The sequence below is a fragment of the Mauremys reevesii genome, linkage group 2 (assembly GCF_016161935.1).
Source record: "Mauremys reevesii isolate NIE-2019 linkage group 2, ASM1616193v1, whole genome shotgun sequence".
NCBI classification, from domain to species: domain Eukaryota; kingdom Metazoa; phylum Chordata; order Testudines; family Geoemydidae; genus Mauremys; species Mauremys reevesii.
In genome coordinates this window covers 54811635-54827109 of record NC_052624.1, presented here as the reverse complement: position 1 = coordinate 54827109, position 15475 = coordinate 54811635, and the positions used below count along the sequence as shown (strand labels likewise).

At 45.8% G+C, this 15475-nt stretch overlaps 1 protein-coding gene across 6 annotated transcripts in view; it reads left to right on the top strand.

Moving 5' to 3' along the window:
- Positions 1 to 4894: 4894 nt before the first annotated feature.
- The window catches only part of AGMO (alkylglycerol monooxygenase), a 515888-nt gene continuing 505307 nt past the window's right edge, over positions 4895 to 15475 (top strand). For all 6 annotated transcript variants that reach the window (XR_005593863.1, XR_005593864.1, XM_039523587.1 and 3 more), the window contains exons 1-2: positions 4895 to 5439; positions 11620 to 11750. Coding sequence is in view for 4 of the 6 variants with exons in the window: in XM_039523587.1 (XP_039379521.1) it covers positions 5311 to 5439; positions 11620 to 11750 (260 nt within the window). In the remaining 2 variants the exon portion in view is untranslated. The remainder of the gene's footprint in view (positions 5440 to 11619; positions 11751 to 15475) is intronic.

Here is a 15475-nt window from a genome sequence, read left to right as displayed (position 1 = left end):
AGATCGAGGGATGTGAACATTCCCCTCTATTCAGCACTGGTGAGGCCTCATTTGGAGTACTGTGTCCAGTTTTGGGCCCCACACTACAAGAAGGATGTGGATAAATTGGAGAGAGTCCAGCGGAGGGCAACAAAAATGATTAGGGGGCTGGAGCACATGACTTATGAGGAGAGGCTGAGGGAACTGAGATTGTTTAGCCTGCAGAAGAGAAGAATGAGGGGGGGATTTGATAGCTGCTTTCAACTACCTGAAAGGGGGTTCCAAAGAGGATGGATCTAGACTGTTCTCAGTGGAAGAAGATGACAGAACAAGGAGTAATGGTCTCAAGTTGCAGAGTGGGAGGTTTAGGTTGGACATTAGAAAAACTTTTTCACTAGTAGGGTGGTGAAGAACTGGAATGGGTTACCTAGGGAGGTGGTGGAATCTCCTTCCTTAGAGATTTTTAAGGTCAGGCTTGACAAAGCCCTGGCTGGGATGATTTAGTTGGGTTTGGTCCTGCTTTGAGCAGGGGGTTGGACTAGATGACCTCCTGAGGTCCCTTCCAACCCTGAGATTCTATGATTCTATGACTCTAAAAAAGCTTTTGACTTAATCTTAGTCTAAACCAGGGTTTCTCAAACAGGGGTTGCTGCTTGTGTAGGGATAGCCCCTGGTGGGCCAGGCCGGTGTGTTTACCTGCCCCGTCCGCAGGTCCAGCCGATCGCTGCTCCCATTCACCGCTCCCATTCATCGCTGCTCTGGGCCAATGGGAGCTGCTGGAAGCGGCAGCCAGTAAGTCCCTTGGACAGAAAGGAGAGACTGCGCCGCCATCAAAATAGAGGAGAAACTGAGACAGATACACACTTTCTACACCCAGGTCCCAAGTACAAGAAGCATGAGAGAGATTTCCCCAAAGAAAGAATCAAAAATTGTAAAATATGTAATCAAAGATCAATGAGGAAAAACTGTGTCTGACCCTCAGCGAAAGGACAGAACTGGCAGACATATCATCACACTATGTAGCAACTTGCCACCAGATCAGGAATGGACAGTAATGATAAATGGGCACAGTGAAGACAACCCCAGATATCCTGTATTCTGGATAGGTCATACCAAATCCTGAGAGACACCTGAGTGGTCCTATCTTTTTTTTTTTTTAAACACTTTAGCAACACTTGTATAACTTACCATGCAAATAATGGCTCATTGAATTGATAACCTATGAAAAGTCGTACCTGAACATCATTCTATGGTAACTAGTCACAGGCAGAACAAAGAGATGAAACTAGATCTTGGATTCGCAACAACTTCAATGCATTACTGGCCACTTGGCTCAAAGATGACTGACGAATATCAAGCATATTCCTAATCTCCAGGTGCCAATGCTGTAATAGTAATAATACTAAAGCAGGTGCTGACCAAAATGGAGCTTTTCATTGGCAAAGGGAGATTCTAAATTACTTTGCAATACCTGGCCAATAACAAATGTCATGCTATATAACACTTTAAAACTATATATTGAATAGCTGGTATAACAATGTATAAAAAATCTTTTCCCTCCACTATTCATCATTCACTGATTTAAAGCTTGTTTCCATATTCAAGAATAGCATTAAATAATTAAAGCAAACTAGCCCCAGCTCAGGGCTGGATACAATTCGGTCCAAGGCAGACTGTAGTGTCCAACTCACTTTCCACCAGTCTGAATTCCCTTTAAGAGTTTATTATTTAGTGCTGGTGCAGTACTGTAAAGAGACCCAATCAGGAACTGGCTGGGCCTGCTCTGTTCATAGAATGGGTGGAACAAAGTTCTTCAGAGAAAAGAAAAATATGATCTGCCTACAGATAATCTTGGGCCAGTTCCCTAATTTCTTCTAAGTAGACCAAAAGCTTTAGTTACCTTGGTTCCTGGAATGATCTATTAGTCAACAATAGAATCCCAGTCTTTAGACACAAAATACTTCTATGTTTTTGATGGTAACATAAGGATAGAAAACATCTAGTTTCCTATTTTAGTTTTTTGTAGAGCCATTGTTTGAGGTGAGCTTTACTTGTCATTGTTTGGGACGAGAGTTAGGCCCTCTCCTATAGCAATATTATTAGATTCCCCTCCCCCACCATTCCTCTCTTTTACACGTAAATCACTGGAAATTCTTGCTTCAAGGTTTCAAATCTTAAGCAGTGAGCATTCAGCTACATTCACAGAGCAGTGCTTGCCCATAGCCCAGGCCTTACCCAGAGATTCTCCATGATGATCTGGAGAATGGAATCTTCCTTCATTTCCTTGTCCATTGGAGTCCACCAGAGCTACTCCATGACCACTACTGTAGTACAGGGAACTCCAGATAGAATGAAAATGTTCTGTCCTCCCACCAGAGGAAGATGGTGGCTATAGTGGTACCACCACCTGCCCATCCTCAAGGAGTGAATTCTTAGTCACAAGTGGGTTATAAAACACAACGTGTCTCCTTTGCCACAGAGGGAGAGTCAAGTCATAATTCTTTCCCTTAGGCCTGATCTACAATACAAAGTTAGGTCACTGTAAGCCATCTTGTATCAACTTAGTTGTGCATGTGTCTATACTCAAATTTGTCTCCTGCCAATGAAAATGCCCTGTTATAGCAATGCAGTAAAACCACCTCCCTGAACAGTAGTGAGCTCTGGTCAACTTACTGTGGTTGACACAGTGTTAGTGTAGATACTCTGTGACTTATGTTGACCCTAACAGTCCTTCAGCAGCTGTTCCAGAATGCCTGACATGGACTGCTCTGGTCATAATTGTGAACGCCACTGCCCAGGAGTAATGATGACCAGAAGCCATCCAGCCCTTTAAAAACCCTGCATATTTTTGAAATGGCTTTTTCTAATTGCCCACTTGGTGAACACCTAGCAGCTCTCTCTTGTTGCAGGAAACTGCCCAATTGCACGGGCGGCCAGTGACCCGACCATGGGGGGGAGGCTAACCCCCGGCCCCTCTCTTTGTGTCCAGGCCCCTGCCCCCCATCCCTTGGCGTGACCAGATGTTCCGATTTTATAGGGACAGGCCCAATATTTGGGGCTTTTTCTTACATACGCTCCTATTACCCCTCACCCCCGTCCCGATTTTTCACACTTGCTATCTGGTCACTCTACTCTACTTCTCCCCTTCTGCACCCCCCTCCCCGCAGGAGCCCAGAGCAACCTCCCCACAGCCCCCGGCCCAGTCCTGGTGTTCCCAGTAGTGCAGCCAGGCCCAGAGCGCCAGGCAGCGTGGCTGTACCGCCACCAGCCCTGAGTCCTTGAGGGAGGCAGGGCAGTCTGCCCCAGCCAGCCTGGGCTAGCCAGGGCAGAATGCTGGGAACAACAGAAGGGGGCTTGTCCTGGGGGTGGAGCATGGGTGGGGCAATGCTAGGCTGTTTGAGGAGGCAGAGCCTCCCCTTGCCTACGATACCCACCACCCATGCTCAACTGACAGTGCCACCTACACACTCCAGACACATTCCTGCCTGAGTAGACAGAAAGTATTGGATCTTCTGGGCCTGTGGGTAGAAGAGGCTGTGCAGACCACGCAGTCATAGAAACATGGACATCTACCAGCAGATTGCATGGGCGAGGCAGGTGAAGGGGTATGACAGCGATCAGCAGCAGTGCTGCGTGAAAGCAAAGGAAATGCAGCAGGCAAATCAGAATGCCAAGGTGACAAATAGTTGATCTGGTGCTGAGTCACAGTCCTGCCACTTTTACTAGGAGATGCAGGCCATACTTGGTAGAGACCACACCAACACCCTGCAGTTCACTCTGAGAAGCCCGAGGACTCTGCTGTGAATAGTGAAGAGGAGGAGGATGGGGACTTACAATTTGGGATTCCAGCTGTGCTGCAAGCCGGGATCTGTTTGAGATTCCATCCCAGTCCAGTCAGCCCTGGTAGCTGAGCTTGGGTAAGCCTGATGTAGGGGAAGGAGCCTTCAGTAAAGTGTGTGAATGCATTTCGCGCTACTCTGTTTAAATGTACAGATGGTGCTCGACCCCAACGTAACAGGACACATGTATCGACTTTTCATTAAGTTACTCATTCTAGAAGAAATATCAGTATAACAAAGAGGTAGAGTTGTTATTGTTCCTCACAAGAGTTAGGCAGGGAAGCAGGGAGTGGGTGTGGAGTTTATTTATGTACATAGGGATGTCCCTTGAATCCTCCTGAGAGATCTCAATGAAACTTTCATGGAGGCATTGTGCTGTCCTCTCCCAAAGGTTTCTAGGGATGGCAGATTTATTCTTCCCTCTATCGAAGGATACTTTCCCACGCTGTCCACGATGACCCTGGCAGGCACCATTACAGTAAATGGGCTACAGGTAAATGGGCCCTGGGTGGATTTGAAATGTCAGCAGCAGCTGTGCTGCTTTATTCTAGCCCATACCTGGTTTTACTACTTCCTGATATTTTTCTGATTTTAAGGAATTTCTTTCTAAATGACAACATAATGGCTAGCCCTTCTAATCCTCCTTAGTGACTGACATGTCTTGCCTGAGTTTCATCAAGTGGAGCTGTGATAAACCTTCCTCACACTTCAAAAGCAAAAATGAAACATCAAAAAGTAAGCGTGTGACTGGTAAATACAGCCAAGCTCAGAAACAGAAAAGCAAAATATGTCCAGAGATTAGAGATAGTAAAAAAATGACATTTTTAATAAAAAAAATATTCATTGACATTTTTTGATTTTCCAGATATGTTGTCCACCCTATAAACAGATCAACCCCCTGCAAAATAGTGTGATTTATTTTCTTTAAAAGTAGCCGAAAGCTCAAAAATGCAGACACGGGGGAAGTGGACCTGTACTGTCCGTGACTTTTTGAGAAACGAGTGGGCCCGGAGGCTCATTTAGTAAGCCGCGTTGTGTTGGGCTCTCTCTGATATCCAGAAGCCAGAGGAAGGGAAGTGGCTTAGTGTAGCTATAAAATGTGCCCCAAACTTGCAACGACAGAAAAAGCTGCAGCTAAACACTAAACTGGGCAATTAAAGGCTTGTCATTAAAAGGGGGCGCTAAAATAAACAACAAATCCGAGCGGAAGGAGAAACCGGAGAAACTAAACTTTGCCTTGTCTCTTCTCTTTTATAGCCGAGCCCTTGGGGAACGTGCCCGGCGTGCTCCCCAGGGCAGGCCGCCGGCTGTGTGCTGGCCTGAAGGAAAGGGGAGGGATGCGCGAACCGCAGGCTCAGGCTGAAGCGGAGGGGGAAGGGAGCGGGCTGCGGTGTTCACCTGCTTAGCGGATTGGCTTCCGCCTCTTCCCCGCAGACGAACTTTCGCCCTGGGATTTTCTCCCCGCCCTGTGGCGGGGCAGGCAGCCGCGGCAATGGACGGCCCCGCAGCTCCGCAGGGAGGCCTCTCGGTGTCCCAGCAGGTCCGCGCGATGTTCTACGTCCTGCAGCCCAATGAAAGCTCCTTCGCCAGCCTCGAGGAGGTGCCCGATTATGTGAATAAGGTGAGAGCATGGCGGGGAGCTGGGCTAGGGACAGGAGATTTCGCTCTGGCTGTCGTCTCCCCGCCCCTCACTTCTCTGCCTTTGTGCCCCTTGCACCCCCTTGCCTGCCCCTGGCTCTGTGCCCTTTACACCCCCTGCCTGCCCTTCTCTCTGTGCCCTTTGCACCCCCGTGCCTGTCTCTGGCCCCCCTGCCTGGCCTCACTTCCCCATCTCTGTGCCCTTTACACCCCCATGCCTGTCCCTGTCTCTGGGCCCCTGGCCTCTCCTTCCGTGTCCCTCTCTCTATGTTCCTTTGCCTGTCTGCCTCTCACACACCAGCTGTGCTTTACAACCCTTCACTCTTTTCTCTGCTTGTCCCTCTCTGCCCGGCTTTCACCTGCACCTCAGTATTACGAACCTCAAGCTGAGTTTACAAAATAAGTCTACCTCCCTTCCCCCAATGAGTTTGCCATAAAAATCATGAGATTTTAAAATGCTGCCTTTTTATTTGCCTTCTAGTTCCTGAGCCTTTAGGGTGCACTAGCTTCCGGTTTTCAAGCTTTCTGCAACCATGGGGACTAGGAACTTTTATTGTAAATGAAATCTGAGATTTCCATGCTATCTCTCGGTACTAGCAGCTGAGGTTTTAAGAGAAACCTCAAATATTGTGAGACCGTTGATAACATCACAAGGGTTGACAATCTGCTGGATATAATGGGTGAAGAATTGAAATGGATAGCTTTAATAAAAGGGGAACAGATATTATTTTCCCTTAAGGAGCTTGAGATAGTACTGTACCCTGCTTCCCAGAATATGCAGATAGAAAATTCTGCCCTGAAGAGCTTGCCACCTGACTGGGACAAAGAAGAAAGAATGTGACTATTTCCATTTAAAATAATGGTAGTTAAAATGAAGGAGAAAAAGACGTTTTGGGAGAGTCAGCTCAGACTTTGTGCCATGCACACCCCAGCTTTGGTTAACTTTTAGATATTCTGTTCCACCCCTAGAACCAGTCAAAGACTTGCTGTACTAGATGCTAGGGATGGATTCTTTATTATTTTATTATTGCTATCTGTAAGGCAGGAGCACCTAGGAGCCTCAGTTCGAATGGGGCCCCATTGTGCAAGACATTACAAATATGTAGGCCATGAATACTCTAGAAAAAGTTTACCCATATAGCTCTACCATTAAACCCTCTTACTATAGGCCTGGGCTATGCTAGTGGGGGGGAAGGGAGCTTGATAGCGGAGCTGAAGTAAAAGTATCTTAGTTCAACTTACCTGGCCATCCTCACGGCGGTGAGTCGATTACCGCGGCTCCCTCATCAACTCCGCTTACTCCTCCTGCAGAGGTGGAGTATTGGCGTCGATTAGCGGATCAATTTATCGTGTCCAGATGAGATGCAATAAATCGATCCCCGATACATCGAACACTATCTGTCGATCCAGCGGGTAGTATAGATGTACCCATGGACACAGTTTATGCTGGCAAAATAAACTATAGTGGCAAAAGCATTTTTATGATGTTAAAACTGCAGCTAAACTAGGGCTTTTGCCAGTATTTTTTGCAAAAAAATTACACCCTGCAACCAATACTGGCAAAATTTTCTATTCTGGATATAATAATGACAAGGCCTTTCCTTAAAGAGCTTACAATTTAAAGGACAATATAACAGGTGGATGAGACAGCAAGCGATTAAGCGAATGGATTTTTGGGGGAGTGAGTGCAAAATGAAGTACTTTAATACAAGCAAGCTATATGCAAGGATTTGGAAAATTTATCAGACCAACTTAAGTGTTTCTGGGGGAGGGACTCATCCAGTTGGCAGTGCCTTCTAAATCACTTGAGTATCTCCAGTGCTACTGCTGCTATTGATGAGTAGAGAGGGAGAACTGCACAACTGAGTGCTGGGTTCCTTATAGAACATGAAGCCTAATCCTATTAGCTACCCCTACCTTTAATATCAGCCTCTGGCTATAGTGGGATTCTAAAGCAGTGCCTTGTGGAGAAGCCAGCCCCTGTTTCTCACCAAAATTTCGGCAAAAGGAGGGGTGTTTGGATTCCATTTTGGATGCTGGCCCTCGACCATACTCAGGGATCCATTTTTCCATATCAGTTTGTAGCTAGCTGAATTTGGAAATCCCTCTTCTTAATTACCAGAAGGAAAAGGGAAAATTCTCTGCACCTTTCTTCCCTCATTTCAGAGTATCTGGGATGTTGCAATATGGAGTGGTGGTTCCTTTCTCCCTCTCTGAAGCTTCCTGTCTAATGTGAGTGTAAGAAGATGGAGTAGACTCTGCTACTCAACGCTTCTTCCCAGACTCTATTTCTTGGGTCCTCCTCAGATTCCACAAATGGGCAGTTCTAAAGCTTGACTCTGCTTCTGCTCATAGCTTTCACAGCAGGCAGCAGCAGTTTCACTCTACTTCTGCTACTTTGAAAAGGTATGAGCAGCAGCAGAGACACTGAATGTCTGGGTCCAGTCTCCGGAATACATAGTATTGCTAGTCTCAAGTGTTCAAAAACCATGAGTCGCCCCCGCCCCCCCCCCAATCATGAAATTGGTTTGAAAAATCATGAGGGTTTTTTTGAAAAGTGGTTTTCTTTTTATTTGCGTTCTGGTTTGTGTGTCTGTTGAATGCACTCAGTTCATGTTTTCAGGCTTTTCTGCTCTACCATGAGAGCTAGAAACTTGTATTTCATTTTGAGTGAAAGCTGGAATTTTCATGTAATAAACTTACAGGAGCTGAGACTAAAAAAACACCAAATACGGTGAGACTCTCTCAGTAATATCACGAGAGTTTGCACGGTGAAAATAATATTGCATCGGTTTACTTTTGGGTCATATTGAGAATATTATTTTGCATACGGAAGGAGTAGACACTTTTTTAAAATGACACTTTACAATCTGCAGAAATTGATGATTTAAGCGCTCACTCAACAAAGATAGCTTCCTCCTCACTGCTGAGAGTGGGCTGTTCAGGCTACAGATTAAGGCTAAATGGAGTTTTTATCAATCCCAAACACCATCTCAAACCCACTTAAAGTATTTCTGGTGGTGTGGTGGGCAAAAATGTGGGAATTGGAAATGGAGGGGGAGGAAAGCACTTCTAGAGTTTGAAACCTAGATTAGTTGATCTCTTCAAATTGCTTTTTGACAACAAGGTTTGTGGGAGAGGAACAGCAGTTGACTTGGATTCAGACACTCAGATCCATAAATGAGAACTGTTTCACTGGCAAGCTGCTTGATTGGCAAGTGGGTAAGACAATATGAATGATGCCCCCTCTGCCTGTCTGACATAGCACTCTGTTTCACAACTAGGGAACACTGTCAGATGGCTGCGTGTGACACAGTCACACAATGGGAAATATAGATTCTAAAAGCAGTTAGTTGTAAAAGAGTTGCAGTAGTGACAAGAGTGTACAAAAGTCAAATATTTTACCTGCCAATAACTATGCTGCTTAAAGCAAATAGCCATGCACAACATAACCATATGTTTCCTATTCACCATTCTCCTTTCATCCTTAAAGGGCACCAAACTGGTGTCCTCCTCTGGGTCTATGCAATTTGCAGTGCCGCTCTTGCTGCTCCATAGCTCAGTCCCATGCTGTAGTATGAAGGCCCAGATCTGGCTCCCAGTATTGAGGTCAATGATCCCTTACAAGGCCTGGGCCTTTAATGAGCCAATTTATCTCCCTACTGTCAGGGGCGGCTCTACAAAGTAGGCTGCCCCAAGCAGCGCGGAGCACTGCGCCGCCCTTCCCCAGTCCCGCGGCGGGTCCCCTCTTCCCGCGGCTCCGGCATCCTGGGGAGGGCGGCATTTGGCCATGGAGCTCGCCGGCATGCCTGCGGCAGGTCCACGGAGCCCGGGACGAGCGGACCTGCCGCAGTCATGCCTGCGGGAGCTCAACCGAGCCGCGGGAAGACGGGACCCGCCAGTCATGACTGCGGCAGGTCCGCGTCCCGGCTCCGTGGACCCTGCCAGGCATATGCCGGGAGCAGCCTCCACCAAATGCCGCCTCTCCCCCCAGCCATGCCGGCGGCTGGCGCTGGCGCTGCCCCCTCCTGAGCCGCCTACGCCTACTGTACTCATTTTTATTTGTTTTTGTTTTTTTGCTGAGAGGAGAAGGATTGAGAATGTTTTGATATTTTATTTTTTCTAACAAAATGCACATTTTTTTTCAAAAAAATCAAAAATCATGTTTCCTATTGATTTAGTATTGGGGGTGGGGGGGGGGGGGAAAGAGGGGATATGGTTTTATTGAGAACTGTCTAGGATTGTTATTTCAAAAAATAAAAATTATTATATATTATTTATATTATTTATTTTCCAATTTATCAATATTGTATTATTTTGTTTTGTTTTTGGAAGGAGACTTTTGATTTTGAGCTTTTTTTTGGCTTTTTATATCATCATTCCTTCCAAAGGGTTTAATCATTTAATATCCAGTCCTCCCTCCTCCACTGCTCCACTGGACACTTAAAAACTTCGTTGCAACAACTCAGGTCATAGTCGAGATCTGTATATTCCACTACTGTGGAATTTGTCACATAATTCATCCTTCTCTCAAATTTGGGAAGATAATATTAAAATTGGGACCAAGTGTTGCGTTGCCTTTTTGAGACTTCCCACAGCAGGAAACAATATTTCTGAGTGGTTTAAGCCACCTACATTCATCTCGGCTGGCGGTTAATTCTGTATCCTAATAAGGGAAGTGTAAAGGTCTGTCTTGTTATCTATTTGACACCAGATCCTTTGGGCAGAGACACCCATCTACTGTGCTTATCCCACAATCCCTGCCTGACTCTTGTGCCTCCCCAGTGCCGAAAGCCTCAAATGTCCCTTCCCAGCAGTGCAAACCTCCAGTTTCCTTCCTGACAGCATCAGTAATGGAGATATACATTTTGTACAGCAGTACAAAAATCTGCTGTGCACTGAAAACTGGAAATGAGGGGAGAATATAAAACAAATTGAATTCAATATAAACATAAATAACGGGTGCTGTGAATTAAACTCTGCCTTAACAGTAGGAAATATTGTGTTTCATTTAAATGTTTGCAGGATTAAGTCTTTTAACCGGGGCAGAAATAGCTGATGGTACCAGATCTGATTTTTTTCATACCCTTGAACTCAAACGTTGACTACAGAAACATAAGCAAGCATAATCATAAGTTTATCTTAAAATTCAAGTTAAAATCAATGGAACTATGCCAATGTAAATTTTTAGTTCTTCAGTGTTTGGTGTCTTGAGGTCATTATTTTTTCCCCAGTGAATCATAGTACATAAAATGCCCATTTATTCACTTGTAATCTGAAGATGCTGCTGGTATGATTGGAAAAGTGTTTTGTACAGCTGAAATCATCTATGGAAAAGTTCCTGTAGCCAAAGTCAGCACTATTCTCCCACCTCCATTCATAAAGACTAAATGAGAAACCATGTCCTGTATGGAAATGCCATCCAGAATGAGACCACCTGGAAAATTTGTGACAATGTATATCAAGTGTTCATATGTACATGATGACATGCAATAATCAACTCAAATTTGTTTACAAATGAAATCAATATATATTTATTAAACTTTTCCCAGGTATAATTCATTTTTTTTTATTCTACATATCCATTGTTGCCATGAGTGTAGTTAAGATTTTTCGCACCTTAACCCTTTATGTCCTCTAGACCAGTGCTTCTCAAAGCTGGTCTGCCGCTTGTTCAGGCAAAGCCCCTGGCAGTCCGGGCTGGTTTGTTTACCTGCCGCATCCGCAGGTTCGGCCGATCGCGGCTCCCACTGGCTGCGGTTCCCTGCTGCAAGCTAGTGGGGGCTGTGGGAAGTGTCATGGGCCGAGGGATGTGCTGGCCGCCCTTCCCGCAGCCACCATTGGCCTGGAGCAGCGAACCGCGGCCAGTGGGAGCTGCGATCGGCCGAACCTGCAGATGCGGCAGGTAAACAAACCAGCCCGGACTGCCAGGGGCTTTGCCTGAACAAGCGGCGGCCCGACTTTGAGAAGCACTGCTCTAGACACAACAATAATACAAATAATAAATAAAAGAAAAGGCTTGGGGAGGACCATTCTAAAATGTCATTGTGGTATCTTCTAACATATGACGCTATTCTGAGTATCCTGCTTGCTTTAGTGTTCAGAAATTTATGCAGAATTCAGTTTGTGTTGTAACTGCTCTTCTCCTCAAATCCCTTTTCAGGCGACGCCGCTTTTCGTTGTCTTGATGCTGTTGGAGTTTGTTGTCAGTTGGGTTTGGAGGCATGAGGCACCAGGGAGGATCAATGATAGCATAACTTCTCTCTCTGCAGGAGTCCTGTCTCGACTTCCAGAGTAAGTGTGATTGTTGTATTGGCTTGATTCATTCCTTATTTGGAGGGAAGGGGAAGAATTACCTTATAAATATTAAAAAGTTATAGTTAACCCAAATGAATTAGTCAAGAGGTAGATGCAGCTTTGCCAAAAATTGATTTTGCATTAACAAGATGTAAATTTCTTTCTGAAATATAACACGTAAAGGTAAATTAAATGTAAAAAATTAAATGTAAATTTAATATTTAAAGGATATTAACCAAATCCAACTCCATCTTGAAATCTGTGGGGCTTCAGTTATTGAGGAATCTATGACTTTGGTTAGGTAGACTGCTTCTTGTGTTACAATACAATGTATGTTTAAATCTGTTTTCTTCTGTTAGCTCTCAGACAAGAGCAAAAAAACCACCCCATATCTTGTTTCTAGTGGTCTTTTTAAAAAGAAACTTATGTTGAAGTAATAAGGATAGATGATAGATTTTTCAACATGGACCTGATCCAGTGACCACTGAAATCAATGGGAGTCTTTTGTTTAACTCCAGTGTGTTTTTCATAGGTTTTTAAGGCCAGAAAAGACCACTGTGATAGGCTAATCCAACCTCCTACATAACTCAGGCCATAGGACTTCCTTTTATTAATTCCTGCTTTAAATTCAATAGCCATGATTGAACTAGACCCTATCTTTTAGAAAAACATCCAATCTTGATTTAAAAATTCCCAATATTGGAGAATCTCGAGTATCCATATTCAAGTTGTTTCCTATGATTGATTACCCTCATTGTTAAAAATTTGCACCTTAGTTCTAGTCTGAATTTGCCTAGCTTCAACTTCCAGCCGTTGCACCTTGTTATATCTTTGTCTTCTAGACTGAAACTATCTCTTATCTAATTTCTGTTCCTTATGTAAGTACTTGTAGACAGTGATGAGCTGCCAAAATATTAACAACAGGTTCCCTCCTCCTCACCCCATGAGGGAGTCGTGGCCCCCCCCGGGACTCCTGCCCCATCCAACCCCCCACGTTCCTTGACACCTCCCCGGGACCCCTGTCCCCTGACTACCCCATGCCGCCCATCCAACCCCTCCTCTCATTTCTGATTGCCCCCCCGGGATCCCTGCCCCATCCAACCACCCCTTCTCCCTGTCCCCTGACAGCCCCTGAAATCCCTGCCCCGACTGCCCCCCGCCACCCCATCCAACCCCTGCTCCTTCCTGATTGCCCCCCCAGGACCCTTGCCACCATTCAATCCCCCTGTTCCCTGCCCTCTGACCGCCCCGCCGGGCCGGCGCCGCGGGGGCCGGGCCGGGCCGGTGCCGCGGGGGCCGGGACCAGTATCGGTGCTGGCACCGGCGCCGCGGGGGCCGGGCAGGAGCTGCGGGGGCTGGGCCAGAGCTGCGGGGCCGAAGCTGGGAGCGCTCGGCTGGGGCCGGGACAGGACGGGGCTAGGGGCACTCGGCCCGGCCCGGGCTGGGGCTGCTCGGCCAGGACCAGGAGCCGGGCCGGAGGTATCCACGGGGCCAGAGCCAGGGGCACTCGGCTGGGGCTGGAGGCGCTCGGCCCTGGGTGCCAGGCTGGTGGGAGCCGCTAAGCCGGCCGCATCTCCCCTCCCCCTGCGGCCCAGCTTACCAGCCCGCTGCTTGTTTCAGGCTTCCCGCGAACATCTGATTCACGAGAGGAGGGGCAGTGAGCTGGGGCCCGGGCAGAGTGCCAGAGATTTTGTTAAATAAAGCCCTTATAGAACTGGTTGTCCTGGAACAACTGGTTCTAAAAGGACTTCTAAATTTAACAACCGGTTTCTGCGACGCAGTGCGAACCGGCTCCAGCTCACCACTGCTTGTAGACTGTGCTTAAGTCACTCTTAGCTTCTCTTTGATAAACTAAATAGATTGAGTCCTTCAGTCTTTCTTTGTGGCTTATTTTCAATTCTTTAACCACTCTCATGTCTTCTCTGAACCCTCTGATATTTCAACATCCTTGTGGTGATGACACCAGACCTGGATACAGTGTTTCAGTAATACCACTAACATCAGTGTCAAGTACGGAGTTGATTTAACCTCTTCTCCTGCTTGATATTTCTCTATTTATACATCCAAGGACAGCATTAGCACTTTTGGCCTCAGTATCTCACTGGGCACTCACATTCAGCTGACTGGGGGGAAGGATAGCTCAGTGGTTTGAGCATCGGCCTCCTAAACCCAGGGTTATGAGTTCAGCCTTTGAGGGGGCCACTTAGGGATCTGGGGCAAAATCAGTAGTTGGTCCTGCTAGTGAAGGCAGGGGGCTGGACTCAATGACCTTTCAGGGTCCCTTCCAGTTCTGTGAGATAGGTATATCTCCATATATTATCCACCATGACCCCAAGTCATTTCTTCCCACAGTAGTTTCTCCATCCTGCCAGTATGGCCTACATTCTTTGTTCCTAGATTAGGGTTTCTCAAACTTCATTGCACTGTAACTCCCTTCTGACAACAAAAATTACTACATGTCCCCAGGAGAGGGGACCGAAGCCTCACTGCCCCGGGTTGGGGGGGCGCAAAGCCAAAGTCCAAGGGCTTCAGTCCCGGGTGAGGGACCTGTAACCTGGCCCTGCTGCCCAGGGCTGAAGCTGAAGCCTGAGCCACACTTGGCCCCAGGCAATGGGGCTCAGACTTTGGCTTCAGCCCTAGGCCCCAGCAAGTCTACCCCAGCCCTGGCAACTCCATTAAAATAGGATCACAACCCACTTTGGGGTCACAACCCACAGTTTGAGAACCGCTGTCCTAGACGTACGAGTTACATTTGGCTGTATGGAAGCACATGGGCCAAGCAATCCAGATCATTCTGTATCAGTGACCTGTCCTCTTCATTATTTATAACACCCCCTTTTTTGTGTCATCTGCCAACTTAATTACTATTGAGTTTATGTTTTCTTCCCACATGTTGATAAAGATGTTAAATAGCATAGGGCCAAGAACTGATTTCTAGGTGATCCCACTAGAAACACAGCTGCTCAGTGAAGATTCCCTGTTGGCAGTTACATTGTTAGACAGTTTTAATCCCTTCAATGTGTGCCATGTTGATGTCATATTGTTTTAATTTCTTAATCAAAATGCTGTGCAGTACCAAGTCAAATACCTTACAGAAGTCTAAATATACTTTATCAACACTATTAGCTTTATAAACCAAATTTGTAGTTTCATAAAAAAAAAACCTATCTGGTTAGTTTGACAAGATTTATGGCTATGGTTTTGGATCAGGCCCCCAGAAAGTATGGACTACATATGATGGTTTATTTCAGTTTTCAGGAGCAATAGCCTTAGAAGTTACCATTTAAAGAATTAAGCAGATACATAAAAGATATCAGCTAGCTCTTTCCCAACGCTGCCTACACAAATAAGAGATGTGAACTGTCAACATCAGAAATATTCAAAAGAAGTTTGCTTAATTCATTGATAATTATTTGATTATTTCATATTACTATTTTTGAAGATGCTAATTATATCCAACCTGCTTTGTGTATCAGTTTTTATATAAACAAGAAATTCTTTCAGTAATTGATGAGTAGTGAAAATGACTGTACAATTGAGAAACCTCAATCAGATCTTATTTATCATGCTATATTTTCAATTGGAATTAATGTTGTTTTCTAGAAATTCATACACATCAGAGAATTACCAAATCAAGTAACCGTCTTTCTGATCTGGAGAGGCCAGGTCAGATTATGATGAAGGTCAGGATGTATAAGGAAGTTAGCAGTTTTGGCACCATG